The sequence below is a fragment of the Elephas maximus genome, chromosome 1 (genome assembly GCF_024166365.1).
Source record: "Elephas maximus indicus isolate mEleMax1 chromosome 1, mEleMax1 primary haplotype, whole genome shotgun sequence".
NCBI lineage: Eukaryota > Metazoa > Chordata > Mammalia > Proboscidea > Elephantidae > Elephas > Elephas maximus.
The window spans coordinates 101999841-102012828 of record NC_064819.1 but is presented as its reverse complement, the minus strand read 5'-3'; the positions used below and the strand labels follow the sequence as shown (position 1 = coordinate 102012828).

The 12988-nt window shown below is 51.9% G+C and overlaps 1 protein-coding gene across 5 annotated transcripts in view; it reads left to right on the top strand.

Annotated features, from left to right (window-relative positions):
- The window catches only part of BTBD9 (BTB domain containing 9), a 454871-nt gene extending 443558 nt beyond the window's left edge, over positions 1-11313 (top strand). Inside the window, exons 11-12 of one of the 5 annotated variants that reach the window (XM_049891262.1) lie at positions 286-382; positions 9215-11313. In XM_049891262.1, coding sequence (XP_049747219.1) covers positions 286-382; positions 9215-9360 — 243 coding nt within the window. In that variant the 3' untranslated portion in view covers positions 9361-11313. Of the gene's footprint in view, positions 1-285; positions 4011-4165; positions 4341-4783; positions 4974-5600; positions 7323-9214 lie in introns of those variants that run through there. The other 4 variants (XM_049891280.1, XM_049891268.1, XM_049891273.1 and 1 more) reach the window with 4 other exon arrangements.
- Positions 11314-12988: the final 1675 nt, after the last annotated feature.

Sequence of the window (12988 nt, the reverse complement as noted above, 5' to 3'; positions counted from 1 at the left end):
AAATGCGAGAATAAAGAAATTCATTAAGGAAGAAAAAGAGGAAAGAGCTCATAAGACAAAAGTAACAAAAACTGGAGTAACCCAGTGAGAACCTTTCACAGGAATCCATGCCATGTGTCTATAACTTTTGAGCCATCCATCCATTTGCCTTGATTCTGACTGATGAAAAAAGATGTTTACAGCCTTCTAGGAGCTGTCAGGGGCCTGACCCCTGCCTCATCCTCAAAGCTAGCTGGACAGTGCTGTGGCTGACACTCAACGGTCGTGTTCCCTTCTCTCCCCTAGGTGTTCCACTGTGTGCACTTTGAGTGTCCGGAGCAGCAGAGTGGCCAGAAGGAGGAAAATGGCGAGGACCCAGGGACAGGGGATGCCAACCTGGCAGGTCAGTAGCTTGACCCACACACCCTGCAGGCCCCCAGGGGCAGCTCCCTGCCCTTCAGCCTAGGCTCCACCTCACACTCACCCCACCAGCAGCACCAATAAAGGGAGGCGGCAGGTGTGGACTGACTTGGGTTAGGCCCAGGCAACAGCAGGAAGTTGTGTCCTCCTTGAGCGAGGGATCTGTTGACAGCCCCCCTCCCCACCCTTTACACAGAGGAGCAGACTTGGCTGGGAGAAAACGGACATAGAGCAGGTTTCTCCCAAGGACAGAAAGGGGCTGCTTTGTTCTCCTCAATTTGTTCAAATCAGGCTGGTCTCCAGGGGGAGAAAATGGGCCTTCAATCTTCATCAAGTCCGCCATTAACACCCTACCTCTGTAATCTCGCCCAGGCAAAGGGAACAGAAGGAAGTAATAGACAGGCCCGTGCTGGAATACAAAAATGGCAGCGAAGCTCAGCTGTAAGGAGGATGTATTAGGCCTTTATTACTTGGAGGCACCCTTTAGGAAATGGGTTTCGAGAGGGTGTTTACTTCTATGGAACACATCGTCCTGGCAACTAAATGATTTTTTATTCCTTTTACTTATTCTCTGTTTGCTGAATCATAGGTGTTCCAGATCTTTTTGAAATGTTCAAACAGCAAATCACTCGTCTTAATCCCTCCTTATGCTGTAATTTTCCTCCCTTAGTTTGGAACGGTTAAGCGTGGGGTAAAGCAGAGAAATATTGCATACGTCTCCTAAATGAGACACAGATGCAGCTCATCGTGGCACCTGGTCTGACAAGGAAAATCCTGTGAGGAAGTTCAACAAAATACACAATGAGCAAATCAGTCCATGGACACTGGAGTTAATAATCACTCCAATTGCTGAGTTATTAACCTGTCATTCTGGAAATGTATCCAGGACGGGCTCGTGCTTTTAAGCTTGGGAGGCTGACAAAGAGTTGTGCCACGCATTAATTTAATGTCCAGAAGTATTCTAGTTTGGTGAGAGTGCCCGGGAACCTTGTAGTGGACACCCTCTGCCCATCAGTGTCAGGCGTCCACACTGGGACTCTACAGTCACCATGGTGGTATCCAGTGGTGGCTGTGTTTTCCCTCCAGACTACAGTACCATACTGGGCATTGGAAAGCAGTTGCAAGAAGCTTTTCCCCTCATCTTCATGAAATGATCTCATTGACTATTGTAGCTTGACCTGTCTCTGTTTTGTCTCTTAGTCTTTCCATTCCAGTGTTAACTACCCTTTGAAACTTGATCAGATTATTGTCTGCTGTTTTGCTTGTCTCCAGAGTTCACTCACTGTCTAGTAAGCTCTGGCCACAGCTGGAGAGCCTTTCCCTTAAAGCTTGGTGGGGCTGAGCCACAAAGCACAGCTGGCCCTCAGCCACTCACAGACACCAGAGCACCCGCTGTCCTCTAAACCAGGCGCAGGGTCTCTTGTATGTGCTGTGACCCTGCTTAGAGGAGGGTGTGGCACTGGGGGGGTTCTGGTTGGGATGTGGAAAACCGATGGGTCAGCTAACTCAATATATCTTCTTAGTTTTGAATGACACATCAGTATTGAAATAGTACAGTGGCATCCAACTGTCTGAAAAACAGGAAGGAAGGTTGTCTTTCTGTGTGAACACGGGTTGGTAGAAGGCAGAGGTCACCGAGGCAAGGAAAGAAATTGTTCTGGGGAGGAGGAGCCACTTGGGCCTACAGATCTCCTCCTTTTCTCCTCAGTCCTTCAGCGAGGTTACAAGCCTGTGACAAGCACAGTGCCTCTGAGGCACTCCATCTCGCCCTGCTCCCAGGCCCAGCTCTGGGATCTCTGCCCACTTCCCCATGGTTTAGAGTGAGGGAACCTCCTGAGGAGATGCCAGTTATTTCCTAAGAAGAGGCTCCTCTAATGACTAGCGTTGCTGCCCCGCGCCATGGTGGGTGGCCACCCTCTGCCTCTGTCAGCATCCAGCCCCCGGCTGCCAATTAGCATAGAGGATTCCTGTCCACTCAGCACTTCCTCCCACAGTCCATTCACTGCTGATGGGGGAGCAGAAGTCATTAGATCAGTCGTTTCAAGGGTGGAGTTCACCTGTTTTGAAAGTATCTATTAAAGGGCTTCTTCTTAAACATTAAAATAACCTGTCCAGAGCCCCTGGCATGGAGTCCTGTTCTGCTGACCTCAGGAAATGGGGAATCGCCCAACTCTCTCCAGAACTTTTCCACTATGCTGCCCCTCACAGCCACGTTCTGCCACCCAGGCACTATGATGCCTGCTCAGTCTCACCGCGGAAGCAGACACGGACCACCACCCCTCTCTCCCCTGGTCTCATGATGCTGTTTGGACACCCTGGGGAGGCCCCACTTGGATGGAGCCTGATGAGGGCCACAGGCAGACACAGAAGGAGTTCAGCAAAACCTGGTCCTGTTTACCTCCACTGGGCCAGGGCGCTCTGCACAACCTGATGGTCTTCTCATTGGGGGCAGCGGGCCAGGGCCTTCCAGAGGGAGCCAGGAGCCCCAGTCAAAGTGCATCATACCAGCCATGCCCAGGGCAGTGCCTGGACATCCCAGGGAATGAGGGATGAGCTGGCAGCTGGAAAAAAGGCTGGGCTCACCTAAGGAGTAGCAGCTCAGCTGGAGCCTTGAGGCTGGGGGAGAGGTGAGGTGGCCTTGGGTAGGTGCCAGGAGCAGTTAGACCCACAGTCAGTTTTCTAGCAACCGAGCCGCTCCTGCTGAGGACCTCTCTCTGGGCCCTCTGAGCCCAACGGCCAACAAGTTTGGGAGACAGCAGGGCTGAGGGGGAGAGCTGAGGAGGAACCAGGCTGACCCACAGTTGGGAAGGGCCCCCAGGAGCTTGGAGGGTCCTCGCCTCAGAGCATGGAGCCCAACCTGATGGGAACTGTGGGGGAGGGGCAGAGGCAGCCAAGGGGCATGCTTCCCCCACCCCCCGCCCCCGGACAGCCCCAAGGTGCCATGCCAGTGAGAACACAGCCCAGGGTGGAACGATGTCCAGATTGAGGTGAGAAAAGGCTCATGCCCATTGGAGAGACCGGTGGGTGCTCCTGCACTCTGGCCCTTTACCACCATGCTTTTCAAAATATGAAAGGGGAGCACCTTTGTAACCTCTACCTGGGTCAAGAAACAGAACCTTGCCAGAACCCTTGCCCTTCCTTTTACATTATGGTTTGGGAGGCTTCATTGGGGCTTTTGGCAGCTCCCAGGAGGGCCAGCGGGGGCAACACTGAGCAGGCAGCAGGGGTGAATGGAGGTGGCCGCACTCATTCCCCTGCCCACACCCGTCACTGCAAGCTCAGAGGGGGTGTGCTGCACTCTGGACTTGAAACAGCCTTAATGATATAACCCCGCCCCCCCCACATACGCATACACGCACGCTTGTTTTCCCATATTCTCAGTGCTTTTTCTGTTCTAATTTTACTGAGAACTGGGAGCCCACGATGGATGTGGGACTCTTCTCGATTGCTCTTTAAATTGTCACTTTTTAAATCTTATTAAATGAAGTGTTGATCCCTGACAAATACATTTAAAGTGTTTTATTCCTAGAAGAGTTGGGAAAAGAAATTATTTTCAGCAAGAGTGGGATGTGTTTGTTAGACTGAATCCTTGGCAGAAAAAAAAAAAAAAACATGAGTTTCTGAATTGTACAAAAAAATTGCTCAGTAGTTACGCTGTCACCCCAATTGTCAAACTGCTGTGCACACGGCTTCGACCCAGTCAACTTTGCCTTTTTTTTTTTTTTTTTTAGAAGATAACAAAATCGTAATCACTTATCCTTTCTAGAGCCAAGGGGAAAAAAGGAAGGTATAATCAACGATAAAAAGCTGCGCATTCTTTGGGCCGAGGCCATTTGGTAATAAAAGAGATGGAGCGTTCCCATTGCAGCCTTCAATTAAGAAGCTCCCTTTGGACAGAAGAGAAAGGTGTCAAAGGAGGAAAAGAAAATTAAATTTGTCTTCTTCCAGGAGTTTTTCCTCATTAATGTCTTGTCGAGATGTTATTATTTCACTGCTGCCTTCTGGGTGGGTACCAGTTCCGTCAGAGGATGCAGAGGTGGACGGACGGACAGATGGGGAAGCGGCCTGAGTAGGGGAGGTCGGGGCTGCAGCGGGCACAGCCACACTCCAAGGAACAGCCACGCTTCATTTATTTTTGCGGCAGCAGCCATTGATTCTGTGTGTTTATCCTGACAATGGTTCCAGCAGGGGTTCCGTGCTCATTAGTGGCCCGAGGAATTTAAGATGCAGTTCATGGTGCTTTGCCACCATGGTTTATTGTAGCATTAAATTAGAAGTCCTGGTGCCCAGTGTTTGCTCGGGAGTTTCCGGAAGCGGGGGAAGGGCTGCTGTTAGTTAGACAGCCTTCAGAGTGACACGCAGCACTCCCCTCTTCTCCTTGAAGCTGACCCAGTCACACCTGGTCATGGGCAGGATTTTGAGGCCCAGAGAAGAGTGGTGAAGGTGGCGAGAAGGGCTGGTTGTGGGCACAGTCTGCAGTGATGCCTGGCCACCCAGGGAGGACTGGGGAGGAATGAGAGGAGACTGGGCGATTCTGCTGGAGGAAGCCACGCCCTCCGCCCAGGTGACTGCTCTCCTCGCTCCCTCAGCGTGTCAGCCTCCACCCCCACCCCGCAGGCTGGCCTGGTGCGGGTGCGGAGGGACCACCAGCAGCACAGCTTCACCTGGGGAATGCACAGAAGAGTCCGGAAGAGCCCCAGGCGATCCTGCACTCTATCCTACCCCCACCCCCCCACAGTACACACACTAGTTAGAAAACCTCTACCTCGTTTTAAGAAACATGGAAGTAGTACCTGCTGGTGGATTAGCATTTCACACAAGCAGAGGGTGAGGGCGTCCTCACTCTGGGCCTGGCCAAGTCACTCCTGACGTGGGCCCACGAGCTCCGTCCTGACCAGCCCCTCCTCCAGCAGGGAGATCCCAGCCCGAGTGTGCCCATCCCCACCAACTGCACCCAGCCGGAAGACAGACTGAGGCCTCCCACCCCGTTAGTTCCTTCTTTTTTAAAAAACAACTGGGATATTCCCCCAGAGGCCTCAAGGCCTAAAGACTCAAAATCATCCACCTGTAATTTATGATAAATGTCTCAGAGCACTTACCATTTGCATCCATGAGTATTTATAGCCCTGGAATGGGGAGGGTGGAGGAGGAAACTGGGAGCCTCACACCTGTCTCCACTATTGTCTCCTCCCGCTTGGCAGAGGCACCTCGGCGTTCTTCCCAAGGCTCCTCACTGCGGCTCTGACAGCTGAAGAATGCCACCTTTGAAAGCCGGTGGACAACACATCCTCCCACCAGAGGTGGAAGAGTGGACCCTGAGGCTTGGGTTTCCATGGACACCACGGGAACAGTGACATTGACTATTAGAGCCGTCCTTCTGGTCACCAAATATTCAGCCTCCCCCCTCCATGTCGCCCCCGAAGTTCAGGCCCTGGATGCTGAGACCCTTGTTCTGAGCAGCACTCCGGGGTAGACCCTGCTTTGAACAAGTTGGCAGGACTAGCCTGACCAAGGTCACTGAGCCCCTCCCTGGAAGGTGGTATCTGCTTGCTGCCCTGAGTGCTGGGCTTGTCCTCTAGCCCCAAGTGACCGGGTTACTCCCAGTCCCCATCATCTTCCACCTAGGGACTAATGGTAGACTGTGCCCCCCCCCCCCACCCCAGGTCTTTAGCTGGGGGTGAGGAGCAGGGTGCTGGTCACTGACTGCTAAGAAGTGGCCTGTACCAGGCCAGGACCATTGAGGCCACGTCTCTTGAGTGGAAAGGAAGGAAGAGCGCATAAATTACAGACCTCTTCTCCCAGTGGCTAGTGGGCAGTGTTACATTCTTTTACCACCAGGTGTCTTGAGTCAGCTCCAACTCATGGTGACCCGACCCCCTGTGTGTCAGAACAGAACTGTGCTCCAACTGGTTTTCAGTGGCTGTTTTTTTGGAAGTAGATCACCAGGCCTTTCTTCTGAGGTGCCTCTGGGTGCATTCCAACCGTCAGTCTTTCATTTGGCAGCGAACACCTTGTCTGCATCACCCTGGGACCCCTACATCCTTTAGGCCTTGGGAACCTAGTACCAAGGCAGAGCTTCCTGGGCCTTTGGGTCCTGGCCTCTCACCAAGGCCCTCTCCCGGCTGCCCTGTGGTCTAAGCCACCCGTTACCCCAGAGGGTGGTTCCCCTTCTCAACGCTGCCTTCCAGACGTGACCTAAGAGGCAAATGTGGGCTCTGAGCAACAGCCAGGAATCACCCCTCCCGAATCTCCCTAGTGCTGAAGTCCCCTCTCTGCTCCCCACCCCAGCACCTGGAAAAGCAAGAGGGGACTGAGACCTCAGGCGCAGCCCCCACAGTGAGGCATGCCGTGGCCACAGAGGTGGCCATGGGGCTTGGGTCTCAGCCCAGGAGCTGCTCTTGCCAAACTTGGGTGTGTCCTGATTTCACCGGAGGACTTGAACCTTCTTTCTTTTGGAGTCTCTGCCCAATAAACGGTTGGTGAGTGCTGCCCACCCCCCTTGCAGGACCTCTTGTGTGTGGGAGAGCAGGGACCATGGGTGGGGATGGCTCTAATAAGGACTCCATGAAGAAGGACTCTAGGGGCTTCTTCCAAGACCCCGTGGAAGCCCAAACGGTGCTGTTGGCTGTTTGGAATAGGAATTAATTTATGGGCAGGATGCGGCTTCTTCCTCTGTTTTCAGAGCAACCTAAGTAGGTAAATATACAAACTATGTGTATTCAGCAACAGCTCCCAAGTTGATGTTTGTGAGAACGCCGTTGGCTTCATTGTGGAAATAAAGTGATGACTTGTTGGGCTTGTGTTAGAGTGCCGCTTTCTCCTCAGCTACCCCTGTAGCCCCCTCTCTGGGATGAGCCCCCAGGACTGAGTTCAGGGGCCAGCCCTGCCCCCCAGTGCTCTCACGGATACTGGCTTGCCCAGCTCTCCCCGTGCCTGCCCTCGGGGCCATAGGTGGAGGTGGTGGCCCAGCCTTCTCTGGCTTTGCATGCCTCTTGGTGGGGAGGCAAACAGCAAGCACTGCCTCCTTTAATCCCTGCAGAAGCCTGTGAGGCGGTCCAGTTGTAACCCCATTGGCCCGTGTGGACACCGAGGCACTGAGAGCTGACTTGCTTGAGGACAGACCCTCAGAGAAGTTTTGACCCACGGAAACCACAGCTCTGCAGCCTTCTCAAGCAGAGGCCCTTGAGCACTCAGAACTTGGGTCGCCACCCTCTCCTTTGCCCTTGCTCTCCACCCCTGAGGTGACCTCTTTGATGGCATGTTTGGTGGGAAGAAAATCCCTGCCACCTTGAACCCAGGCCCACCTCCCTCATGCAGTCGCCTGCTCTCAGCTCCACCCCAGCTACCATCTTTCTGCTTGCTTGCTTCTTCCACCTGACAAGCCAACAGATAATTTGAATGTGGATGTCAGGGTCCCCGCAGCCTTCTGAGTCAGGATCATCCTGTTTGTCTGGTTTATCTCCAGGAGTAAGTTGTGTTTCTTGCTGCAAATGGTATGAGAAGTACTGGGTCATAACCATGGCAGGGCCAAGCCACAGTTTTCGCCTTTGCAAGTTTGAGATAAGGTATTAGAACAGTGATTCTCAAACTCTGCTGTGCATGAGAATCACCTGGGAACTTGATAACATGAAACGTCCCTGTCCCACACTCCCCCAGGGGTTCTGATTCATGGGGTCTGCTTTCTGACAGCCCACCAACACTTTTGAGAAAGCTGAACTACACATCCAGGTTGAGGTCTGAGTGAGTGGCTAGAAATCTGAGCCCGGAGTTGAGGGATGAGGTCTGGGCTGCAGATGTGAAGCTGGGAGTCTTCAGAGTGCTTACAACCAGGAGCCAGGAAGAGACCACCAAGCAAACAAGAAAGAGATGCCAGAGACACAGCCCCAGGCAACCAGCAGTTGGGGCCTGGGGAGGTGAGGGGACAGGAGGCTGAGGGTCAAGAGCCAGAGGAGGCAAAGGGTCAAGAGCCTATGACACCAGCTTCCCTAGGAGGTGGGGTCAGCTGGGCAAGTGCACTGACAGCCCAAGTAAGATGAGGGCTGAGGGGTCTGGTGGAACGCTCAATGGTGTTCTGGAACTGACCACCTGAGGCTTGTTGTGAACATGCTTGAGCGCCGGGGACCACCACTCTCCTTTCTCAATATGCACAATCCTTCCAGCACACTGTTCTTTACTTTTCTAACGGTTGGCTTCAGAATTTCAGGACAGCGTTGCCTGACTCTGGAGTCTTAGCATGTCTTCCATTGACAGAGTTTTTCCACCCGTGGCCAGTGGTTACCTTGCAATATCTCTACCCAGGATGTATCTTCCCAGGACTGGGAAGGATACATGCGTCTAAAGTGACTAGATGGGGCTGCATATTTTCCAGTATGTTCTGATTATTTTACCTACCCTTATTGTTAAAAGTCTAAAGTCTTGAACTTGGAGTTCATGATGGCAGACTGCCAGTTTGGAAGGCAATTTGGCATCTGTTAGAATTTAACACGTACCAAAGATGCACAATGACCACACGTTGGCGGCTTTCCCACCCCCACCCTAAATCATAACCAATGACCAAAAAGACACAGTTTAAAATGCATAATCAGAATGGAAAATAAGGAGGGGCCCCAGAAACTCAGGAAATGGTGAAAGACAGAGGAATTGACTTGATTTGATATTTACGTATAGAACACTACATTCAACAGACAGAGGACATGTGAACAATCATAATAAGTAGCCACGTGGCCACTAACACTGCACACATTCCAAAGGCAAAGGCAGACACGAGGAGCTCTTGCTTGGCCAGCCCCTGCTCAGCTACTCTCGTTCATTCCAGATGCAGCGGGGTCTGGGCAGACGTGTTCACTTCATGGATCCACCCCGTACTTGGTCTACAAGCAACTCCACTCCCTGAGCCTGAGTTTTCTCATCTGTCGAATGGAGCCAATAGCAATACTTACGTTACAGAACTATAAGGATTAAATTAAGACAATGTGTGAAAGGCTCTGGGGACAGTGGCCAGCACAGAGTAGGTATTTGTCATGGATTGAATTATGTCCCCCCCAAAATATGTGTATCAACTTGGTTAAGCCATGATTCCCAGGATCCTGTGGTTGCCCTTTTAGGTTAGGAGGATTAGGGTGGGATTTTAACACCACACTCATTCAGGTCACCTCCCTGATCCAAGGTAAAGGGAGTTTCCCTGGGGTGTGGCCTACACCACTTTTTATCTCTCAAGAGATAAAAGGGAAGCAAGCAGAGTTGGGGGACTTCATACCACCAAGAAAGCAGCACCAGGAGCAGAGCGCATCCTTTGGACCCAGGGTCCCTGTGACTGAGAAGCTCCTGGAGCAGGGGAAGATTGAGGACAAAGACCTTCCTCCAGGGCTGACAGAGAGAGAAAGCCTTCCCCTGAAGCCGACGCCCTGGATTTGGACTTGTGACCTACTAAACTGTGAGAATAAATTTGTTTTTGTTAAAGCCATCCACTTGCAGTATCTCCGTTATGGCAGCACTAGATGACTAAGACACTGTGTAAATGCCAGCTGTTCTGATAATCTCTTAACATCATTATGTGGTCTAAAGCAATGGCCCTTCCTGTCTGCATTTTTCCTATTTCAGAAATAGTTTTAAAGGCCCATTTCACTGTCAGCATCTTTCCCCTGGCCTCAGCTCCCCTTCTGTTCCTCCACTGGAATTCAAACAGCTGACATCCCTCCCCTCATTTCGGGGTGCACTTTGGAAATGGGAGCTCCTCAGAGTATCTCGAGCTACCAAGCTGGCTTCGGAGGCTCCTGCTCCCTTCTCCTTCTCATTGAAACTCCTTCCCCAGTTATATTCCCTCCCCAGGAAACCATAACTTTTCTCCTACTTATTGGGATCTGGTTTGCTTAAATCTTGGTTGGATGCCCACGACTTCAAACTCTAAGACACAGGATCCTTTGTCCTGAGAATCTGGCTCTTCCACTCACCATCAGGTCTTTCCTGTGATCGGGTTCTATTGTTACCAGTTGCCAATCTGACACAAAGCATCCTTGTCTTTTCCAGAGTAAGAATACACACGAAAGACAAACTTTATCTTCAGCAAGCTTTATTTTGCTTGAGTCAAGCAAAAGGAGTCAGCAGGAATCTAAGTCTCTCCCAAAGACTGACTAGAAAAGGGAAGTAAGGCTAAGGCTTATATGGATTCGGTGGAGACAATAGAGTAATGAATATTTAGTGGGCTTCTTTCAAGGGGCAGGTACTTCTCAGAATGGTGGTGCATGTTAATTAGGTTGCAGGCCCATCTGGAATCCAAGATGGAACCCGCTGATGTTCAAGATGGAGTCCTCTCCGCAGCCCTTGGCATCACTTATTATGGGATATAGAGCAAGAGCAGTGACTGACCTTTGGCACTACATCACCATCTTTGGAGGGCTAATGAAGGTTAAACAGTGGTCACATTTTGTTCTGGGGGCATGCTGGAGCCTGTAAAGGGGGAAGGGACTAGAAAAACACTAAGAAAGAGATAGTAATCTCAGCCTTATCTCATGTTGATAGGGTGTGGTTCCTGTTTACCCAGCTCCTAGATAGCAAGTTAACTCTGTCTCACTGTGGGAGGAGCAGCGCCTGATTTCTTAGTGATCCACTGCCTGCAAGGTGGGCCGGCTCACTGTGGGGGTGCAGTGGAAACCCATCACTACCATGGTGACTGCTGCCTCGTTTCTGCCAGCCCAGTGGTCAGGAGTGGCCACCACATCCTTCTGAGCATCTGTCATCCCTGCCTCGGCGGGCTCCTGGGCCTCCCTTCCCACTTTGGGACATCTGAGCAGGGCTGTCTCCTGCCCCTCGTTTATATCTGCAGGGTTTTTGATCAAGGTGTGTCCTGTTGCCATGGAAGGGCTACCTGGTTAGGGTCCGTTACCCCAAATACCCTCAGCACTGGGGTCCCCATCAGTTTCACCACCTGGGGTGCCCCTCCAGAGCTATTGAAAGTCAGTGTTTGCCCCAGGCCCCGCCCACCCCCGAGGGACCAGCCCCCTCTAGGTGGAGGTGCTCAGAGGGGGGTCAGTGTGGGGCCCCAAAGAACACCTAGGGAAGGGCACCATGTTGCCATTTGGGGCCAAGGTAGGTGGTGTCCTCACACTCCTGCCGCCCCGCTTCTGCAGGCTCCAAGTGTGTGAAAGGGAAAGATGGAAAGAAATTGAGAAAATCTAGAACCTATTAAATCTACAAATTGGGGGAACTGACCATTGTTCCACATTACGTGGGGTACACAGTGTGCCACGTGAACATAGTTTGAGAATTAGAGTTTTGAATGGTCACAGGTAAATTATTCCTTGTGACTTTCTGCGGGTGAGCAGGAGTGATGCTGCATTAGAGCAATGGCCTCAACCTGCCTTACTGGAGCCTTCTGGGGAGTTCTGTAAAAATGCCCACATCTGGGCTCCACTCCGGAGATTCTGATTGAGTTTGTTTCCTATAGGATCTGGGCATGTGAGTTTTTTTTTCTTTAAGTTTCCCAGCTGAGAGTGTCTGGGATGCTGGAGAACCTCCCCCAGTACCCACCCCACATCTTCATTTGGTGGCAGGGTGTTACGGATTGAATTGTGTCCCCCACCCCCGCCCCCCGCCAAACTTGTGGTTGAATCCTAACCCCTATACCTGTGGATGTATATAATGCAATCTAACGTAGTCAGTCAGTTGAGGTTATACCAGCATAGGGTGGATTTAAACCCAGTCACTTCAGAGTTACATACAGAGGAGCATATGTACCGAGGCAGGTACGCACAGACCGAGGAGGACAGGAGCCATGTGAGGATCACCAAGGAACATGCCGGGCTCCTGACAAGGAAGGAGTCAACATGGCTGAGACCCAGATTTTGGACTTTGAGCCTCCAGAACTGTGAGCACGTAAATTTGTTCTTTAAAGCCACTGACTTGAGGTATTTCTGTTACAGCAGCACTAGGAGACTATGACCCAGGGAAACAGGCCAGAGAGGGTGGTGTGTCTTCAGAGGTCTAACGGTCCCTTAGAGGCCAAGCTGGGATAAGACCAGGTCCTGACTCTGGTCCAGGGCTCCCTTCCCTGCCGGCCTGGAGCTGACCAGAGTGAAGGGGGAGCCACAGGGCCTGGGAGGAGCAGTTCTTCTTCAGAGACCTCTGATGGCACCAGAGTTCTCCTCTGCCTGATGTCGGCTACCTCAGCAACACTGTCTTTCTTGGGTCCACTGTCTTCTGTTAGGCCCAGCTCTGCACTGTACTCACTGGCACCCACAGCTGGAACAGCAGGGAACCTGGCCGAGTGCTCGCTGTTAAGCTGTGATCGCACGGGTGGGTCTGAGAGCTCCCACAGTCCTGTGACATCTGTTGTGGTTATCCATGCTGCAGCACAAACCACCCCAAAACTTGGTGGCTTAAAACAACATTTATTTTGCTCATGAATCTGCAGTTGGATGAGCAGTCAGCAGGGACAGCTTGTCTCTGCACCATTTGTGTCAGCTGGGTCATGTGAAGAGGAGCTCACTCCCAGGTCTGGCACAGGAAGACACAAACAGCAGGGTTCCTGTGCAGCTGTCTCGGGTAGCCTTTCCACATGGCCTCTCCAGCATGGTGGCATCAGGGTAGCCAG